General features: G+C 48.4%; 6 protein-coding genes across 13 annotated transcripts in view; 2 read left to right on the top strand and 4 right to left on the bottom strand.

The window, feature by feature from the left end:
* Positions 1 to 98: 98 nt before the first annotated feature.
* On the bottom strand, positions 99 to 2,639 carry MED16 (mediator complex subunit 16). Its single transcript, XM_017238780.3, has one exon. It carries the CDS (start codon positions 2,570 to 2,572, stop codon positions 137 to 139), a length of 2,436 nt encoding a protein of 811 aa, XP_017094269.2. The 5' UTR covers positions 2,573 to 2,639; the 3' UTR covers positions 99 to 136.
* A 303-nt stretch (positions 2,640 to 2,942) lies between these two features.
* On the top strand, positions 2,943 to 8,636 carry LOC108123547 (divergent protein kinase domain 2A). 2 transcript variants are annotated; one of them, XM_017238779.3, is made up of 2 exons: positions 2,943 to 3,068; positions 7,584 to 8,636. In XM_017238779.3, exon 2 carries the CDS (start codon positions 7,593 to 7,595, stop codon positions 8,634 to 8,636), a length of 1,044 nt encoding a protein of 347 aa, XP_017094268.2. In that variant the 5' UTR covers positions 2,943 to 3,068; positions 7,584 to 7,592. The 2 variants fall into 2 exon arrangements, with proteins under 2 accessions (XP_017094268.2, XP_070134152.1); XM_070278051.1 differs by lacking the exon at positions 2,943 to 3,068 and adding an exon at positions 5,414 to 5,430.
* Positions 3,138 to 6,834, bottom strand: LOC108123546 (uncharacterized). 3 transcript variants are annotated; one of them, XM_070278049.1, is made up of 2 exons: positions 6,330 to 6,834; positions 3,138 to 4,555 (listed from the first exon to the last, which is right to left on the bottom strand). In XM_070278049.1, exons 1-2 carry the CDS (start codon positions 6,330 to 6,332, stop codon positions 3,305 to 3,307), a joined length of 1,254 nt encoding a protein of 417 aa, XP_070134150.1. In that variant the 5' UTR covers positions 6,333 to 6,834; the 3' UTR covers positions 3,138 to 3,304. The 3 variants fall into 3 exon arrangements, with proteins under 3 accessions (XP_070134150.1, XP_017094266.3, XP_070134151.1); XM_017238777.3 differs by lacking the exon at positions 6,330 to 6,834 and adding an exon at positions 6,069 to 6,297; XM_070278050.1 differs by lacking the exon at positions 6,330 to 6,834 and adding an exon at positions 5,935 to 6,295.
* A 7-nt stretch (positions 8,637 to 8,643) lies between the features above and the next one.
* Positions 8,644 to 11,190, bottom strand: Fbxo42 (F-box protein 42). The gene is made up of 3 exons (XM_017238776.3): positions 10,761 to 11,190; positions 9,321 to 10,699; positions 8,644 to 9,260 (listed from the first exon to the last, which is right to left on the bottom strand). Exons 1-3 carry the CDS (start codon positions 10,930 to 10,932, stop codon positions 8,820 to 8,822), a joined length of 1,992 nt encoding a protein of 663 aa, XP_017094265.2. The 5' UTR covers positions 10,933 to 11,190; the 3' UTR covers positions 8,644 to 8,819.
* Positions 11,191 to 11,430: 240 nt separating this feature from the next.
* On the top strand, positions 11,431 to 13,251 carry LOC108123484 (tRNA pseudouridine(38/39) synthase). Its single transcript, XM_017238664.3, has 5 exons — positions 11,431 to 11,786; positions 11,842 to 11,933; positions 11,987 to 12,469; positions 12,525 to 13,082; positions 13,140 to 13,251. Exons 1-5 carry the CDS (start codon positions 11,497 to 11,499, stop codon positions 13,196 to 13,198), a joined length of 1,482 nt encoding a protein of 493 aa, XP_017094153.2. The 5' UTR covers positions 11,431 to 11,496; the 3' UTR covers positions 13,199 to 13,251.
* Positions 13,252 to 13,254: 3 nt separating this feature from the next.
* The window catches only part of a (arc), a 36,498-nt gene continuing 29,141 nt past the window's right edge, over positions 13,255 to 20,611 (bottom strand). For 4 of the 5 annotated variants that reach the window (XM_017238662.2, XM_017238660.3, XM_043210299.2 and 1 more), the window contains 5 exons: positions 15,462 to 16,938; positions 14,147 to 15,396; positions 13,866 to 14,036; positions 13,690 to 13,807; positions 13,255 to 13,626 (listed from right to left, as the gene is read on the bottom strand). In XM_017238662.2, the coding sequence (XP_017094151.2) occupies positions 13,596 to 13,626; positions 13,690 to 13,807; positions 13,866 to 14,036; positions 14,147 to 15,396; positions 15,462 to 16,938 (3,047 nt within the window). In that variant the 3' untranslated portion in view covers positions 13,255 to 13,595. The remainder of the gene's footprint in view (positions 13,627 to 13,689; positions 13,808 to 13,865; positions 14,037 to 14,146; positions 15,397 to 15,461; positions 16,939 to 20,611) is intronic. The other variant, XM_070278047.1, reaches the window with a different exon arrangement.

Here is a 20,611-nt window from a genome sequence, read left to right as displayed (position 1 = left end):
TTTCTTTCTTACCTATCGCATATCGATATTATTTTGAATTAAGTTTTTCCCTCCCAAGATTTAAAAGGCAGATGTTTAAAGTTTTATGATTAATTTTATTTTAAACTGTATGATTATAATCTACTTCCTACTCTTTCTAGTGATTTTGCTTCCAAAATCCGCCGCAATGACAATGAAGCCACTTACTGAACCAAGCTTTCAGGGCAGATGTCTTCGCCACTTTGCTGGCATTATTCACAAACACGAACCCACAACGGGCACAACGACGGATGGTGCTTGGCCGGGCCCCCAGCTGGAGGTTACTTACACCGTCCTTCACCGACCTGGCGAAAACGACATCCTCCGTTTCCATGTCCTGCAGACAGGAAGGCTCGACCAGCGAGGTGAACTGGAGCTGGCCCGACTTTACGGCCGCGAAACCCTGGGCACTCAACAACGTTGTTGGGGTAAACTTGCTGGGTTGAGGTATAAGCAGCTGCTTGGACAGGAGACTGCACTCGTCCAGCAAAAGCTCATCAGGCTCGGCAGGATTCTGGGCCAAGCGAGTGAGCAGGCGAAACAGAATGACCAGCACGTCAATGTTGTCCATTAACTTGGTGTAGACTGGAAGACACTGGGTATTAAGCAGGCCCCAGATGCGAATCATGACCAGCAACTCGCGCAGGCTGCCAATGGCGACGATGTCCCGGCTGATGTCGTAGCTAGGACGCTTGCCGGAGAGTTTGCACTTCATCACCTCCTCTGGAAGTCGGTGGAGCATGTTGAGGGCCAGGTCCGTGACCCACTGAATTAACTGCTGCAGGCTTTGAAGCATTACGGGCTCTACGGTGAAGTCTTTGGCGTCTAAATTCAGCATGACGGTGTCCACGTCGGGAATGGATTCTGCCAGTTTCATGGCTAAATTATCGGCGGGCCCTTTGTCTTGGCTGCCCAGGTCGGACGGTCGCAGCAAGCTCTTGAACGTTGTCGAAATGGCATGCAAGATGATCAGGTTGTCGAACTCCTGCTGTTGCACTCGACACAGATTGGACTTGAGGGCCAAAAAGTTAGAGTAGTAGTAGTGCCGGACATATGAGGGCTGTCGGGTGAAATTGTCTGTGAGCTTTTCCACTAGCATCTCCAAATTCCCAAGATTCAAAAGGAGAACATCACTGGCGTCGCATCCGGTGACAATGCAGTACTCCAGCAGAAGCAGGCCAGCTCCAGTTTGCTTGATTAGCGGAGCCTGCATCGCGTGCAGCTGAGCATGGCTATCGAAAAGCAAGAGCATTTGGCTAGTTGGTGTCAAGTCGCCGCTTACGAATCTCACTCCACCACTGGCGTCGGACACCTTTTCAAATTGAGTGTGGTTGATATGCTTCAGGGAGTTGGCTTCCAACACCTGGACACTGTTGTCCTGCAGGATCGCGTACACCTGACAAGAGTCGGCCGAGGACACCGCGAGCCGGGTAACACAAATATCCGCCAAAGAGGCGTTCAGATGCGCCTTAGCCACCTGCTCCCAACTCTCGGACTGTACAAACTCGTTTGGTTTGGCGTTTGATCCTTGGAGCAAGGCATGGACGTTCTGGCGACGGCGTGTAAGCGTCCACTGTTCCAGCTGGCTTCCTGCTCCGTCCGGACAGGCATACGCGATGAAGATTACATCCTCGTTTGCCACCCGTGTACACTTTATGTGGGTGATTTTTCGTCCGTCCAGGGGGCCCAGAAATATGCTAGCTTGGGACTCTGACTTAATGGCCAGATGCTGCTCCAGACCCAGTTCTCCTTCCAAAGATAGGGAGACTTTGAAGCACTGTACCAGCTGCTGCTGCCATCCGCAACTAAACGCCACATTCACAGCTCCCGATGGACTGGGTGTCATGCTGCAGTGTTCGATAAAGCTCCTCGAGATACCGATGCTGTGAAGCGTGGGCGTCAGTTCCTGAATCTCGGGATATGGGGTCTCAACAGGACCCAGTCCTGCGGAAGCCCTCTGCAACTGGGGCATACTGAAGGCGGCCAGTAAACCGGATGAGGTAAGGAGTAAGCACCCATCGCTGGCTACACTCCCAAATCCTGCTAGTGTGGGCCGGTGCTCCAAGCGTTCAAACTTTTCCGCATAGTAGGTGTGGTCCTTCTTTTGAGGATTGAAGATAACGCCCTTGCCGTTGTGGAAGAACTGCGCCTGTATGATATCCTCGCTGGGCACGTTGGCATGGAATTGCAGAAGCCACATATTGATGGACTGGTTCCTTGGCTGCCATATTTCGACTCGGCCTCCAATATAGCCCATGAGTAGCTGCTCGCCATTGGGACTCCATTGAAGGACGCTGATCAGGGATTTGGACGAGCACACCTTGTAGTATTCCCAGGGTGTCACTATGTCGCACACATACACATGGCTGTTGCTGGCTCCAAGACTAACATTGGATCCTGGATCACCGGCGTCCGCCGCGGATGGAACAATGGCGCTTTGCAAACTGCTAAATGCTACGATGTTACGCGCAGAAACGGAGCAGAGGACCACCTTTTGCGGAAAAACGCTGTCCTTGCTGAACTCCTTGCCCTCTACTTTGTATAAAATTGTCATATTCGCGGCGTTAACAGAAACCGTATAACAATTTTGTTATTGTTGATTGTTTATATTCGAGGTAGGGCTGTTGGTGGTATATTAACATATCAGTTATCGATATCTTATCGATATGGTAGAGATTAGAGATTATGGTTTATGGTGCGTGTCTTGGCTTGGGCACAAATGGTCGCATTAAAATGTTGCTTACCAACACTGTAGACAGGGCTACCTTAAACTTTTTAGTACATGAAAACTAATTTATTTAAGGATTTATACTTTAAGGATGTGTTTTAAAGAAATAATTGTATTTCCTTTGGCTTTATAATATAGAAATAGAAGAATTTATCCTTAAATATATTATTAATGAAAATATTTCGTTCGGATTACCCGAATCTGGTCACACTCTCACCTTTTTGTTTACATCTGGTTATCAGTTTAAAATTTATCAATCAAGTTTAAAAATGTCGTCATTTATACAGGTGACTTGATCTGCAACAGTAACAACTGTTACCTGGTGAGTAACCGTACCGCCCATCGTATCAACTTCGTCAGCCGCAAACACAAAGCATACACACAAACCGGCTTTTCTTCATTTATCTCAGTTATTTGAGGCTCTTTTCCTCACAGAATAAGTTTATTGAACTTCGGAGGCGTACATTAACTTAGGGCAATAAATATATAGGGCTTACGATTTACGACTTAGGACTAAACAATTGAGACGCTGAGTATCCAAGCAGACAAGCAGGCTCTCTATACTAGGTTAGAGTAGCGTAGTCCTTTGACGAGACTGCCGCTAAAGCTGTCGCCGTCCGTGAATCGAATTCCGTCCGCCTGACAAGATTGCAGACTGCAAGGATATTCAGCCCCGTAGGCATTGCTATCCCAGCGTATCTGCAGCTCGTACGATAGCTCCGGATTGAGGACACACGCCTCCTCGCGCCGCCAGCTGATGTGCAGATCACAGTTGTACTTTGTGGTCTGGTTCTGCACCTTGTGGCTCCACACCGGCTCCGTTGCTGGCCCCTCTGTATCGGATGGCAACTCGCAGAGGTCCAGTCTTAAGGATTCCCGATACTCCAGCTCCTGCACATGGCCCAAGCGATTGGGTGTCAACCGGCTGTTCAGCACCAAGCCCATTAGGGATATAAATCGGGAGCACTTGAGTCGCAGGCGAAAGACTGGGCAGTCGGCGTCCACCGTGAACGGCCGGCAAGCCTTGTAATAGCAACGTTCAATGGAAATAATGGGCGTCAAAGTGGGAGTCGGAGGCTTCAGCTCTGCAGCCACTGGCCAATCGGTAGATTCGCCTCCCAATTCGTTAGCCACCAAGCCCGAATCTCCGGGATCGAGGCCCAGCTGCTCGCACTCCTGTCGGGTCCACTCATAGACGTACCAAATGAGCAGCTTGTGCGGCTCTTTGCAGGCGGCTATAATGGCCTTGACGCACTCCTTGGACACATGCACATAGTGCTCTTTGAGATGATTCATATACTGGCCGTTGTTGGCGCAGCAGCGCATAAAGAAGGTCATGCACACCTCCAGAAGGGAATCCAGGCCCATGCAAACGCTCAGCTCCAGAGCGGGCAGGATATTGGCGAAGCGAAGCTTGCAGGTGACGGCCATGAGGGAATCGGAAATGAGTTCTTCCAGCAAATACTTCTCCGCGGCATAGTAAAGCTCAATGCAAGACACCAACTCCAGACTGTTGTAGTCCACCGAGCCAGTGTAGATGTACTCCACTAGGATTTTAAAAACGGGAGCACTGATGTCGTGGATCTCAATCTCGGAGGCTGGGTCGTTTTTCTGTAGCGGGCCGTAAAACATTGCCTCGAAGACCGGACTGGCGGTGGTCAGTATGAGCTTGTGGCACTTGATTTGTTCCTCGCACACGTGAAACACACAATCCGTGTACTTTCCGTCGTGAAAAAGCTGCCCGTAGCGTCTGCCGAGCAAGTTTTCTGCCCGTACCTGGTCCTTTCGTTCCATCGCTGAGATGCTTATCTGCAAAAGGGGCAGAGAAAGGTAACCAATATTAATGAACAGGCAAAGAACCAGTTTATAATTGGGCCCGTGCCCGTGCCCGGAGGTCCATCCATCATTCGCCAGATAATGGAAACTATTGTGGCGCGGGCGCGTAGAAAGCGAGAAGAACCAAAAGATAGAAAGACTCGGCAACAAACGAAAGACCTAAAAACTAGTTTGGTGAAACTTTGTTTGGCACCAAACTAATAATGAGGTATACATAGATGAAAACTATTTTTGAAAAGGTGTTTAACCTCGAAAGGAATATTTTTCAAATAAACGAAAGCTCTTAAATACACGAGCATGTTTTGAAGCTTAGTTGATAAGCTAATATCCCTTCAATAAATTACGTAAAACTTGTACGACTTTAAAAATAAACTTAAACTATTGTAATTTTATTGTCAGTTGGAAGGGCGCGTGGCATCTAATCTGTTCTGGTCGATAACGAAATCTCCTTGAGAACGAACTTGTACTACACTTGGTGGGAGTCAAGGGCAGCCAAGGTAGAAGTGACGTAATTTGCATTGAACAATATCATATCAATTACTCGGCCTGCATTAAATCTCCTTAGTCATGGCCGGGAACGTGTTGTTGACCACACGCAAATAATACTAATATTTTTACCATGATACAATAGCTCTGTATATATACTAGATTAGCGCACACATGCCAGACTTTTGTTTATCAATAAGCCGAAATAATACACCGAGTCTGTTTGTCAGCCAGTTGGCTATTCATCTATTGCCGGCTGGGATTTCAGTGCCTGTGTTTGGCTAAGGAGGTACTACACAACCGGTTTTAAGTTTCTTTAGTTGGCCAAGTCGGGGTTGGCGAATCCGACTCTCCAAAAGGGGGTAAACTCAATTTTAAGAACTGGAAGTAGTTCTACCATTATGGTTTATGGCTAGCTGGGTAAACAAACAATTAAAACCCCCAATCGTACACCCCCCAATAATGAAATCTGCTGATAAGCTTTAACAACCAAAAGTAGCGAATTCCTAAAATTAATTTGTAAACAACGGGCTCGGCCCCGAAGAGGCTTGATCGATCGATCTGGTGCCTATGTGAGATTCCCTCTTTTATTGAAAAATAAATATTGATCATCAGTCCGAGCTTACGCAAATATTTAACTACCGGTCGCAAATCCAATCACCCATCCCGTGATCTGCTGCGTAAATTGTTCACTATTTAATGCTGAATCGCAATATACCAAGTTCCCAGTTCCCAGTTGCATAAAATTTACCTAATCAAGGTGGAAAGCCCTTTCACACGACCTTAAGACTAATTTATGACGAAACTTAGAGGCTAGAATATTGGAAATGTGGATATTTCTCGGATATTTCCAAGAAGAAACACACCTTTTGGCACGGTGACAAATTGTCTTTGAAGCACACGAAATATTTGAACAACAATAGCGATCTGTATGGTATTCGTCGGCTATATAGCTATATAGTATAGCTATTCGGGGAAATTAAAAGTGAATTTCACGCACCCTCTCGCCGGGGCTAATTGGACGATCGCCGCGATGCTGGCCGCCGAACTTGACCGATATCGCGTCTTTATTTTGTTGATCGGACCAGCTGTTTCGAAAACAGATCGGCGAACTATAGATGAGAGAACCAGAACAGCGACAACCGTCGAGCACAACGCGCCACCTTCAAGTGATCTAACTGGCCGGCGGGAAGCGTTCTCCAAGCTGTCGTGGGACGCCGCAGCTGGCCCGACGCCTCTCAAGTGCTCTCTGGGCTCTCACCATGGCTATATCGTTTTGCGGCCAATACGCTTCTTCGGATCTTGTAGCCTCGTTCCTCAAGCCTCCTCTGGTCCTGAAACATCGCCGATTGATGCGTCTGAACGTTCTTGGCTAGATTGACATAGGGAGCTCGTTTCCTCTCATCCATCGAGTCCCATGCACTTCTCTCCTCATCAATTCGGTCATTCCTCACCACTTCCAGGTAGTTGAGGCCCACCAAGCCCCTCTGCCGAATCCGCTGCAGGAGCAGGAAGTTGAAGAATGGATTGGTGGACGCCAAACTCTGAATGTCCCGAGCTTGAGTTACCCGCAATGTGCTACGACTGAATCTAACGCGACATGCCCTCTTCGAGGACCGAGATCCTTCTGAGAGAGACGCTGATCGTGGTACTAAATCTTCCAAAGAGAAGTCTCTATCCTCAATGTCGAAGAATGAACACCAAAACTCTAGCGTCTTTCCCCAGATCCAGTCCATGCCGTTTCCCTTAATAAATTTTGAAGTTTCACACAAAAAGGACTCGATTTAAGGGGCCACTAGTATCTGCATAATGGCTGCTATCCCACCTTTCCAGAGATTACAAATTAAGCGGCTGTATGGGTTTCAAGCGGCTGCCTCACAATTGTCCAACCTTGAACCCTTTGAATTGGCTCTTCTTCAGTTCAGCTTGGCAGACCAAGCACACCAAAGTTATTTGTGGCGATCCCAGTCGCTCCTATACTCTTTCCGTTGGGTGCTTTACCTTTCAAGTGGTATTATAAGTTTTTAAAGATTTGTTGATACCAGAGGCGGTATCTAATCGAAGGCAGCATAAAATACTTAACTTTAGTGTCAAAAAGGGGCTTAAGTCTTTAAAGATAGTGGGAAAATGGCTCGTAGAGATATAAGAATAAAAATTATCACGGCATTTAAAGGCGACTTTTATTAAGAAGTATTTTTATTTACAAATAAAATTTAAGTTGAATAACTTTTATAGTTAGTTATAGAGTTAAAAAGAGGCTTAATCACTGGAAAGGGTCTCTGAGTATCGGTTTGCTGAAAATCCACATCTTTTGTTGCTTTGGCTCCGCTTTGGGCATGTGACTGGAAAACTGGTCATATGAGTGTAAATGTTGCCTCTGGAGGCTGGGCCCTCACGCACATTCTACACACAACTCCATATAGACACTAACACACACCCAGACACGTGTGGCTTCTTTTCTTAGCTGACCAGCCCTCATCATGGTTTTAAAATTGTTCTTCCCCTTCCTCCACAGGTCTCTGTGATGCACCTGCTGACTGGGCAACTTAGAATAGTGCTTGTACTGGCTCTGTTGCAGGATCTTCAGGTGAAGCCTCAGAAGGATATTTTCCAGGAGCACTTCGAGAGCGACCTGCAACTGTGCCCCGCCTGCTTTTCCACTCAGCGTAAGCAGTGCGAGGAGGTCTTCGAGGCGATACGAGAGCCCTCTGATTTAAACAAGCTTTGGAAGGCGATAACTCTCCTCTTCGATCGTCGCGAGATCTTCTGGCTGGAGATAGGAACCAGCCACGAAAAGAGTTCTTGGCTTCTGGCCAAGCGGAAGAGTATTGTCTCCAGTAACCAAAGCTTGAGCTCCTTGCAAGAAGAGTTCGTAGATCTGGAAGAGCGCCCTGGTGGCTTCCATCTTTGTCGCACTGCCCAGAAGTCCTCACGATTCATAAATTATTTAAACCAGCGTGGATATGACACCGCGAGCATTTATTTCTACATGCTGCACAACATAAGCCCACTGCTGATGCAGGAATTGCATCATTTGGACTTTCCTGTGCCCAACACCTATGCTATTTGTGGCTTGACTCATTTCCAGGCCTACGCAGGACGCACTTTAAACCACTACATCGAAGCTGGTGAGGATTTGCGTCGGGAGATAGCGCGGCAGTTGATCCACTTGTCTCTCAAGCTGACCTTTGGGTTTGCGGACTTTCGGATTTTCCTCACGGACTTCACCACAGACAACTTAGCATTCGACGAAGACACCAGAAGAGTGCTGCTCATCGACTTGGATTCCGTGGTAATGGTGGATGCCGCATCCACTTCCGGACAGTCGCAAAAGTACGAGCCCTTGCCAGGAGAAGGTTTCACCTTTGATGTTTCGGCCTTTTGCTCTGGCCGCCAGCTGGACGCGAATGTCTACCAGGTGTGCGTCCTGCTCAGGGACTTCCTGCTCAAAGATCTCGATGATGAAAGACTGCAGCTTATGATGAAGAAGTGTGTGGAATGCCAAGATGACCTATGTGATATGCGTTTCCAGTACGCCTACGATTTGATAAAACTGCTGGACAGTTAGCCCAGAATTGGAGATAATTTAGTAGTTAATCGTTTATAATCATACAACATATCCATTACAATCAATTTACTCTCTAAATGAACGGCGGTCGAACTTCTTTGAAGGATTTGGGAGAAGGGGCGGTAGCAGCGGCGATCTGCTATCACGATAACTTAGGACTATGACGAGGCGTCGGACCGGAGCTTAGATAATATCACGTGGCACACTTAGGAAGTGTATGGAATTGGATACATGGTGTGTGATGTCTGTTAGCGTCTCCTTGTGCACGCCGCCGAATAGGATCAGCTCGCCGTTGCCGGCGATAAGGCTCGAAAGTATGAGACGATCCGGGGCACCCTTGAGCACTCCAAAGTTTTTATACTCAACCCAGTCGAGGCCGGGATCGTTACTATCAAGAATACCAGAGATGTCACAAACAAACAGAGATTGAACATTGCAGCGAAGACGTTTGGGAGACGGAGCGCGTAATGGTTGGGGCTCTACTTGAGCGGCGGCGGGTGCACTGCGACGGGAGTTCCTGATGGCGTTCATCTTCTCCTCCATGCGGCGGATGCGCTCGTTGTGATCCCGTGACGCACTTCTCGATCGAGTGGGCACATTAAATGCAGCCATACGAAAGGGATCCTGTGCATAAATGGGTTTTAGAGAAAGGGAATCCGGAGTTTGATAAAATATGTAACTCACCTCGTACAGCTCATCGAAGCGTTTGGGGAGTCTGGGTTCGTTATCACGACACCGAAGCGCCAAATTTCTCTGCAGGCGCTGGGCAGCATCCACATCTCTATCGGCGGGGGATGGTGGTGCGCTTGGACGCACTGGCGGTGAGGGAGCAGCCACAGCTGGAGCAGGAGCGGGAGCTGGCGGAGCATGCAGATCACTCAATCTCCCCGAACGTGGCTGGTAGTTGTTGTTGTTGTTATTCACATTGTTGTTGTGCAGGAATTGCTGTGCCTGCTGCATGTGCTGGTTAAGAATGGCTCTCCGGTTTGCCAAATACTGCTCTTGAGGGCCGAGAGGTGCGCCTCCTATGCCAGGTCGCATGTTTCCCGGTCGGTTCGGTCCAGCCACGCCTACTCCTCCGCCCAGGCGCCTTTCTGGAAGCTGTATTCGATGGGCCCGTTGGGGTAGATTCTGCAAGGGATTGGGTGCGGCTGGACCCCGGCCACCAATGACCGGCAGACGGCTTTGCTTCATCATTTGAAAGTCCTGGGGCATGTTAGGCGACGGTCCCACCACCACTAGATAGTTGTTGACCTTGCAGCCTGGATTGCACCACATGTGGACGGCTCCGAAGCGTTTGTTGCGGACATTGATGGCCTTCCAGCACCAGACGTCCCTTGTCATGTCCAGCAGCCAGGCGTCAGTGTACACCCGATTGGCTCCTCCACATCCTCCCACGACCAGAAGGTGGTTCTTTCCCAGATCTATTTGTATTTGGCCGTAGCGTGGAGTTGGGCGCGTGTTCCCCACGAAAAGAGGCTGCCACCAGCGTGGTTCTGCCAAATCCAGAACCCATGTATCGTTGGAATTGATATTCACATCGTCCTTAATCTGATAGCCACCGAATACAACCATCCGGTCGCCGTGTACTGTGGCCGAGTGCCCTGCCATTGGCGGTGGACAATAAAGCGTATTCCTCTGCAGCCAACGATTCTTCCCGAGATCGTAGTAGTGGAGCTCATCGAACAGACACCACGGCTGGTACGGTGGATGAAGTGAGGGATAACGCCAGCCGCCGAATAATACAAGTTGATCTCGCCAAGCCACCATAGAGGCGCTGCCCTTCGGCGAGGGATAGGTGCCCGTCGCCACAGGTCTCGCCCAACGCATGTGCGTCAAATCAAATCGCCAGAGATCATTAAAGGTGGTGTCCGAGGACGAGCCGCCGCCAAACACATACATCGAGTTACCTTGCCGTACAGCAGAATGGGCGAAACGTCCAGCAATGAATGACAAGGCAGATCCGGCTCCAGCAGTGTTGGTTTCCTGAGAAAATACCTCCCATCGAAGTCGAAAGTCGGTTAGACCCTTCTCCAAATTGATTTTCGACCTTCTCACGAGATCTGGCCGAAAAAAGAGAAATTATGAGGAGGATTGGAATATTCTAAGGTTGAATCCACTCACTTTTTACGATCCCGTGCCAGCGCTTGCACACTAGACTGCAGTGCTCCAGGTCCCCGTAGGGTGGCATATAGGTGAAAATAAACTCCAGGATCTCATCTGGTAGCTGATTGAGATTGGCGTCCGAGGTCGCCGCGCAGTTGTCGTTTTCGCTGTCGACCTTGTTCGCATCCATTGTTGGGCTCCTGGGTCCTTGAAGACCTTTCTTGCGTTATTGTGTCCTTCACCTTCAGATGCTGCACTCGAACAACCGAAGCAGCAAATGGGAAGGAAGACCTATTTATCTCTTAGACGGAAAAACAGGCTTTGCCCTAAATCGCTTCTTTAAGAGAAGTCTTAATGCTTTTATAGTTTTCCGACACAACTAAAAATAAATTATAAACAGTGGCTGCGACGCTGATAACCGATTTCCATCAGCTGTAGGAACCAACTATCGATAACATTTCGATAACAATAACTATCGAAATTTTGCTTTTACAACACTTTTTCAATTTTTAAAATTTTAAAAATTTTTCAGCGCACGAGTTGCAGAAATTCGCGCGCGTGTTTTAGCAGCGTTTTTATTTTTGGTTCGAATAGAACCGCGGGAAAAAAAGCGCGGGACTCCAACAGATTAAAAAAAATACTGTATAAAAATACAGTATTTTACTGTAAAATAAAAACAGTATTTTTTTATGGTCTAATTCACCATATCACACGTGCAACTGCTTTGTTTTGTTTACATATTTTGGTCTTCAAAATGAGCACTGCAAGCCAACAAAAAGTGGTAATAAATAAACGGGTAAAAGGACTGCCACGAGAGGCTTTGGAAAAACTAAGCCAAAAGGAACTGATCGACAAGATAGTCCAGCTGGAAGCGTATAATTTTCAGCTCCGAAATCTGCTTCAGAAAAAGATCACTGATCAGGATAAGAACAATGAGGAGTACGCCGTATTATTTGGCAAGGACGCGGATGCTACGGATGCCACGGGATCCAAAGAGCCGAAAACAACAAGCCGCGCCCAGCAGCGAAAATTCGATTGGAGCAAGTGAGTCAATGGCATTAAAAAGGGAATTTCCTCGATAATCATTTTTCTGTTTTAGTGCCCACCGTCGTCATGTTCTGCTAAAGGTTAGCTACTTTGGCTGGGATTATCAGGGTTTGGCCTGCCAGGAGGACTCCAACGACACTATTGGTGAGTTCATTTAAATAATGATTACCCAGAGAATATATTCTTTTGCTTTAAAGAATCCCATTTGTTTCGTGCTTTGACGCGGACGTGTCTCATTGAATCCCGCGCCACATCCAACTATCATCGTTGCGGCCGCACCGATAAGGAGGTGAGCGCTTTCTGCCAAGTGATCTCCATCGATTTGCGCAGCAAACACCCGCCCGAAAGCCAACTGGATGCCACATCTGTGTCTTCCGAAATCGACTACTGTGGACTTCTGAATCGCGTCTTGCCCAAGAACATTCAGTGCGTGGCCTGGATGCCTCTGCGTAGTCCTGTTTATAGTGCACGTTTTGATTGTGTGGCTCGTAGCTATCGTTACTATTTTCCCAGGGGTGACCTGGATATTCCCGCCATGCAAGAGGCCTGTAATTACCTGGTAAGGCATGCTGACTTTCGAAATTTCTGCAAAATGGATGTGCACAACGGAGTGACGAACTACACCCGAAACTTGCAGTCGGCCAGGGTGGAGGCTTGCGAGGAAAGACTTACTGATTCCGGTTGGTATTAAAAGTCAAAGGTTTAAAGATGAATACATTATTTTCCTTTCCTAAGGCTACGACATGTACTTTTTGGAAATTCAAGCGAATGCCTTTCTGTGGCACCAAATACGATGCATTATGGCAGTTTTACTGCTGGTGGGTCAGAAAAAGGAGAAACCGAGCGTTGTTAACGATCTGCTGGATGTGGAAAGCAATCCTTGCAAGCCCCAGTACACGCCGGCTCTTGGTTTGCCTCTAAATCTCTTCCGGTGCGACTTTCGAGACAAGACAACGAGGAGTTTAACGCATCCGGAAGACGCAGGTGACGATGCCATGGACACAGGCCCAGAGGAAGGGGGACCCGGTACTGATGATAATCCTTCAAAAGAAAGCGATGTCACCGAATGGGTGTACAATGAGGAAAATCTCCAAAAGCTCATCGAAAACACTCAATGCGAGTGGGCACAATTCAGTGTTAAGAGTACGATGATTCGGAATGTACTCCAACAATTAGAGAAACTCTTGGAGGATAACTTTAAGACCGCAGAAAAGGTTCAGGCGCAAGTAATCTTGCTGCAGGATTCAGTCAAGCCACGTCAATATCAGCCGCTCCTGGAGCGCAAGCGTTGCGGTAAATGATACTTTATTTAATTATAGTCTTCATCTAATTTGTTTAATACTTTTTCAGAGAGCCTGGAGAACCGTATAGAGCATTTTGTCAAGAAGCAAAGGTTGATCGTGAAGTAAGATAAGGTAACCCATAATAATAGATTCAATAAAATTGTAAATAAAAAACAGAACTGTGTTTTTGGGCATTCATAAGGTTGCTTTCAGGTAAGTATATTTATGTTGTTATTTGAACTCTTGCAACATTTCGAAGCTTAGCCTAGTATATAAAGGGTAAATAATTTAAAATTGTAACTCCATACAATATCTTACAGACTATTCGGGTTTCTAGATGCTATCATGAGTCTCTATATATGTTTATTCATATGTATAGTTCTCTCTGGGGGGCTTTGTACGATTAGAATAAAGACTACTTTATAAGTGATTTAAACATTTAACTAGGTTAAACGAAACAGGTTGTCCTTAATCAGGTATTCTTATTGGGATAAGTCAAGGATGTGTATTAGCTAGCCATTAGTTATGTTCCCATCGATTTAGCTTTCTGCAACCTGAAAATACATAGTAATATTAGATCTTTTCCTCAATTAGGGAGATGCCATTCTATTACTTACTTTCTCCTCAAGATCTTTAAGACAATGGTACCCTCCCTAACATTTTTAAAGAGGCCTATGGTTTCCGCATGGCTCATGCCTTGCACAGAGTTTCCGTTGATCTCCACTATCTCATCGCCTGAAATGGAGGTGTTGTTCGTTTTCTTGATAATGCTCATACTTCAGAATATCCTTACCAGCTTGCAGAGTGCCATCATCGGCTGCCTGACCCGTGGGAAAAACGGTTTTTACAAAGATCCCCATATTTCCCTTGGGCGAGTCTCGACCACCCACAATGCTGAAGCCCAAAGACTTCAGTCCAGGTCCTTTAAAGAAGGTGATGGTCTTGGGGGTGCATCGTCCACTGCCTGATAAGTTTCAAGATTTTTATAATCAGATATAAATAGGTTAAAATATATACTTTTTAAGATGGATTTAATCAAAAATTTTAGTGGATTATTGGTTAACTGATTCTCACCCTCGCTCATAGAGGCACGAATGACCTCTGCCATTTCCTCATCGCGTATGGTTAGCTTGGCAACTGGCAGCGATGGACGATGATGCATTAGGGCAGCGGCGGGCGGCGCCAGAGAAGCTCCCGACGAAGCTCCTCCAGACGATGCGGATGCAGATGCTGATGCTGATGCTGGTGAGGATGAGGCATTAACATACGGATTAGGCGAGAATAATGAGACGCTCTTTGGCGAGTGCTTGATGTAGAGTGATTGGTGTGCTTGTTGTGGCTGTTGTTGTTGTATCTGCTGCTGCTGATTGTTAGTGAGATCAGTTGTTGTTGTTGTTGTGGATAGAGGAGGGGTGTTAGGAGCTGGCTCTCCGCCTGTTAGACTGTTATTCGGAGCCTGCATAAAGAGACTGAGGCGCGACGAGCTCAGTCGCGAGTGAGCAAACCGGAGGGAGCGGTAGTGCGAGTTGGTCAGGTTGATGGAGTTCCTGGCATAGTGGGTGCGCTGGCCGAACTGCTGGGGCGAGCCACCAGGCGCCAGGGCCGAGCCCTCGGAGCAGCGCTTGCGGGCCAGCAACTGCCACTTCTCATCGTCCGCCAGGGAGGAGGCCACGCACACGCTCGCCGCCCGGTTTGTGTACACTGGCGTATAGGAATCGGTGTCGTTAGCAGTGTCGTTCTCGTTATCCAACAACCGGTGGTTAGGGGAGGTGGAGCAGCTGCTACTGCTGCCGCTGCTGGCGAAGAGCGGGGTCGGTGTTAGAGCCAAGCTGCGCTGACCTGATGAGCTCCTGGCCCGCCGTCTGAGTAGCTCGTGCTCTGGGGCACTGACGTCCAGCGAATGCCGTGGCGTGGAGCTGCGACGGTGCTGCATCAACGGCATCGGTGTGGGCATCGTACTGACACTGGCCATGGAACGGGCATCGCACTGATCCTCGCCTTCGCCGCCATCTTGCTCTTGATCCGGATTCTGGTTCTGCATCCTCTCCTGCTGCAACTGGAGGCTCTGCATGCTGGTCAAGCTGTCGGTGCTCTGGGTGCGTTGGACATAGCTTAGCCGGTGGCGTTGGGTGCTCATGCCGTCGATCCGGATTTTGGTGTAGAAGTCCGTCACGGTGGTCACCTCATCGTGGGCAATCACCAGATCGATGCAGTTGTCCACAAAGCTGCTCAGCAGGCGCTGGACTTCTGCAAAGGACTGGATGCCCCGCAGGTGCTTTCCGTTCACATTGACAATCTCATCTCCTAGGCGAAGGCGTCCATCCCTTCAAGAAATTAAAAAATTAATATTTTTATGGACAAACCCATTACAAACCAAACCCAAACTTACTTTTGGGCCATGCCATAGGGCTCCAGTTCCACGATGAGATAGCGGTACTGCTGCTCATTGCTGTTCGTCATCACGGTCTTCGGGGACAGGACAATGCCGATGTAGTCCTCCTGGCACTTGCGCTCTAGTTTCAGTTGCCGGAATCTTCGTCGAATAGTCTCCGTTTCGTAGTCGTAGTTGTAGCCACCCAGTGAGACGGGTGCACTGCAGATGCTACTGTTTCTACCCGTTCCCGTTCCCAGAGCCAAGCCCATGCCCATACCCATGCCCATTCCCACGCCCTCGGAGGAGCTCAGGGAGATGAGAGAGTTTCGCTTGAGCGTGCCCGAGGCAATAGATTCGGTATCTCCGCCAGAGATGCTCAGATTATTGCCCAGTCGGGCGCCCGTGGCTCCTCCGTCGCTGTCGTAGCCGGACTCGTTCGAACTTAGACAACTACTTAATCTTTGGTAAAGTGGTTCCCAGTCCTTGGACGTGATGCTGTCGTTCCGGGACACATTGCTTAGCGTGGCCTGTTCCGGGGATCGGCGCTGTGGAAGGGGCGAACCGTGCTGATGCTCCTGCTGGAGAAGATCTCGCTGCTGCAGTTGGTGGTGCTGCTCTCGCTGATGCTGCATCTGCTGCTTGAGGTGTCCGGGTCCATGGCCGTGATTTTCCTCCGGCAGAACGGACAGTCTCGAACGCAGGAAGGCGTAGGGGAAGGCCCCACGACGAGCAGCATCCTGCTGCCCACCACTGGTGGCAGCTGCTGCCCCGCCGGCTGGCGTTCCACTTGGGGGAGATCCCAGGCTACCGGCAGCACTGTTGCTGCTCGTGCTTGCCGTCAGGCAGCTGCTTACCTTGGCGATGTCATCGCAGCTACTGGACTTCAAGCTGGCGATCCTCGGCAGCCGCTGCTCGCGCTGCTCCCGCTGGAGATTGAGGCCCTCGGTGGGATCGTCGCACTTGACGTAGGAGCAGCTGGACAACTGGCTGGTGGAGCTGCTCCTGTATAGAGTGGTCGTTGCTGGCGTAGCCTGTTGGGCCGCCTCCGAAGCCTTGAGGAGATTGTGGGAGCGATGATTCAACATGCCCGTGGATCCGATCCGATGGAAGAAGTTCTTCAGCACTTTCTGGGGGCGGGCAGCCGCCTGGAACTGGTGTGTGGGCGTCGTCTGGGCACTCTGGCTTCCCTCCTGGGACAGTTGGGTGTGCGATTGCTGCTGCTGCTGGTGACGCTGCTTGATGGTCTCGATGGGACCCGACTTGCACTTCTTGAGGGTGCTGCTGTGGTGGCCCCCGCCAGTGGGTGAGGGCGAGGCCTTCGACGAAGTGGGCACGGATCCAGTGGCGGACCCGCCGGACCCACCGCTCTTGTGGTGCGTTGGCGAGTGGAAGAGACTCCTCAGGTCCGAGTGGGACTTGTGGGCGGCGGCGGGTGAGTCGCTGCGCTTCAGCAGATCCAGTTTGCGACTCATGCGCTTGCCCCAGGTGAAAACTGCAAGATACAGAGATACAGAGGGTTTGCAATCAGAAAGCGATTTCTAACTTAATTATAACACTTCAATAAATCTCAACGCCTCGCCACAATTCCCCGCAGATGCCGTTTGACAGATGAGAAGTGTCCAGCAGGCATGGGCCCTGGCCTGGCCAGGCCTGGACTTGATCTTGGACATGGCCAATGACAATCTACAATCTGCCACTCTCAACCTCCAGCTGCATTGTGGTCAGCCAGCTTGCCACGTGCTTGTGAAAAGGCATCCGATTTCAGGGTACTTGTGGTCAGAGTTTCCCCGCAACAAAAACTACAGAAAAGTGGAAAAAAAGTGGGGTCGGCTCTAAAGATCTTTCGACCTCAACAGACGTTGAAGTCTTTTGACAAGTAAGGCTCTTGGCAGCTCTACTAAGAGGGAAGGAAGTTCCTTTCTATAACATACATACATTCCTTGAGTAATATTTAACTTAAGTTTCGGGAATTAAATTAAATGATCTAGTGAGTCTGCACAGCTATTAAGCAATAAACACACCTCAATTGCTAATAGAGCATAACCAATCTTTAAATGGACTCGTATTGCCCATCGCCCAATGGATATCTAATACCATCGTAAAATACTTTAACGATGGGGCTTTAACAGCAATCTCGGACACTTAAAAAGCCAGCAAGAACTCTGCCAGCCAGCCAGCTGTCCAGCTAGCCAGCCAGTGAGCTCGTCTTCGAACCTGGTTAATAAACAAATTTATGCGCCTGTTCCATATTTATCGCGGGACGAGGCATTTACCAACAATTAGCATAAAACATGCACAGCACAATGCTGATCGCCGATCGCTGGCTCGGCCAATGGACTTCAAAGCCCATTATATTGGCCGCGCCAATAAAATTTCCAAAACTATTTTCATCAAATCGCATCGGCGGGGGAGTCGGGCCGCGACCCGAATCTGTGATCAGTGATGCGAGCCAGTGACTTCTCGGGTCACTGACTAACCCACTTTAAACAGAGTCTAGTTATTTAAATGAAACTACTGATTCTATCAAATTGGAGTGTCTTTTTAAGTAAAAACATTTAATACGTTTTAGAGAGATGCCTTGGTGTTGAGTCACTGCATCTTCTGGCAGTGATTACCTGGCATCTCCGGCACCTTCTTAGCCTCTTTGGCTGACTCGTGCCAAAGTTGTTTAATAGCCGCAGCCCAGCCGCGGGCCATGGTCCGTTCAAATTGCCCTGCCTCGGCTCGGGCCATGTGTGGGCGATGTGGATGGCTTGGAAGCCAGCCAGGATGGCGATCCCGATGATGATGAGGAGGCGTTTGGGGGGTGGCCAGATTCAGATGCAAATCCGAGGCGAGAGCCAATGCAGGTTGACAGCCGCTCCGGCTCCGAACTCCACCCAAGGCCTGACCGAGTTCGCCTTTGATTAAAGTTTTCACCAATGCAATCACAGCGGCTAGGAAGGAGGCAGCGGAATGGGGCGGAGGCAGTGCCTCAGAGTGTTAAACAATAATAGGAAACGGCGCGCGGGCATCAATTATATGACAACCTCAGCCACACTCCAAGAGACTCGCCCCGACTTACCCGGGGCCCCCGCCTGCACCATCATCTCTGCAACATCTGCAGTCACCGCCGGCCACATGCCACAAATTCTACACCCACTTAACTTTCAAGACGGTGTCAAATGCCCGCCAGCCCAAGAGGCCCGTCTTGTGGTGCTCCTCCCTCCTCCCTCCTCCCTCCTCGCGATCCCCACACCCCATCGGAGTCGGAGATGGCTTTGTTGCCATTTTGCCGGCTGACATGCAAGCGATGTTGAAGTAGGAACCATTTGAGAACTGAGTATCTCTGGGGCCAGGAAACTTAGAACTGAGAATCTCAAGTGTTGCAGAGGAGGCAGAGTGGTTGTCAGGCAAGGGCCAGGTCCCAGAGGCCTTAGTCTTACTGTACACACATTAAATACTTTTTAAACACCCCACCTATATGTATAATTTAAATCATTAAAATAATTCAACAGACAACAAAGGAATTGGATCAATCTCGATTGATATGCATCGGGAATTGCCGAAAAAAGTGCCATGGGAAAGGCAAATACTTATATGCAAATGATGGGGTTTTTGTGCCACTTTCAGATCAAAAAGAATCAACATCGACATCAACATCAGAATCAAAATCAGTTTGGGAATAATCGGGTGAGAAGCAAATGCACATACCATTCAGAATAATATCTCACGTACGAATTCCTCCCGACAATCGGCCGGCAGTTGGATATCCATAACGGATTGAAGTTGCCGGGCAATGAGAGATCGATAATCGTTTTGGCAACAGAAAGATCACAAGAAACCACAAACGGCAAAAAATCAAGTCAAGAGGAGGATGTAATAAGCGATAATCCACAATAAATGCGCCTGCGTGCAGGCGGAGGAGTGACTTTTTGGCCAAAATGATCCTAAAATCTTTGCAAGCTGGATGGCATAAGCCTTTGGGCTAAGGTTTTTGGTTTTCCGCTTATTGATTTCTAATCTCTGTTTTTCGGCGTCCATCATTTGTTAAAAGTAATTTTTATTCATTAAGCTTAATATATTTTTAAGCTTGAATCGACCTTGGGGCCACACGCTTGGCAATAACTTTAATTAAAACCAATTAAGTTTGGCATTAGAGGCGGCAAAAAGCTCAACGAACCTAGAATGCGACTCTGGCATGCAATGTAGAATGGCTTTGGAATTACATTTCTTGGAGCAACAGCTGCAGATTCCGGCGGCACCTGATAAAACCTGCCACACACACTGCCACTATATATCCCCACCTCTGGACTTGCAGCTGTTGCAGCCGCATTTGTCGGCCCGACCCCGGCCTTCTAAGCCATCATCTAATGGTTGCGGTTCGCAAAGAAGCATTATTGCTTTTGCGGTCGTCTTGCCGACCCATCCAGAAAAAGTGAAAATCAGGAAAAGTTGGGAATCTTCCTCTATTCAAGAATCTAGAGTCTAATGTCCCCAATCATATTTAAGACTGGGTATTGTAAATATTTGTAGCTTTTGCAACTCCTATTCCCTTTTTTAACTCAAACCTCAATCTGGTATCACATAACCGGCAACAGCAAATCAAATATTCTTTACGCGAATCATTGGAACTAAACTGAACTCAACCAAAGTAATGTGAACTGAACTGAACTGCTCTGAATGGGGCACAAAGCTGGGCTTTGTCACACTTGGTCGGTTGTTGGCAGGGGCTGTAGAAATGCACTGAGAAAAAACAGTTTTATTCATAAATTAATGAGAATGATCTCTTCAAGAAGTCTCTTTAATATTATCCCTTAATAATTATATTATTTTAACAATTATTCCTCATTTTTCTCCATGTAATATAAGCATTTCTACTCAAATACCCAACCACAATGAGCTCCACCCCATGTGCTCCTCCGCACGCTCGTGCCGGCCGGAAAACAATACAAATTCCAGTTGCAGACAGTGGATCGCATTACATCGCCATCGATGTCGTCGGCTTTTTGCCCATTGATGCGAAATCGGGTCAATACGGTATTTTGGAGTGTACGCCATAAGGCGGACATATAGTCTGACAATAGCCCTCTGATTGGCGCTGATTTGCCATCGGTTTGTTAAATACGGAAGCAATCGGCGGGGAAATGGAAGTGTGTCTGCTGTTTCCTATATTTAGAGCTACA

This window comes from Drosophila bipectinata, chromosome 2R (genome assembly GCF_030179905.1).
Source record: "Drosophila bipectinata strain 14024-0381.07 chromosome 2R, DbipHiC1v2, whole genome shotgun sequence".
Lineage (NCBI taxonomy): Eukaryota > Metazoa > Arthropoda > Insecta > Diptera > Drosophilidae > Drosophila > Drosophila bipectinata.
Note: the sequence above shows the minus strand (reverse complement) of the source record. Positions and strands in the feature narration are given on the sequence as shown.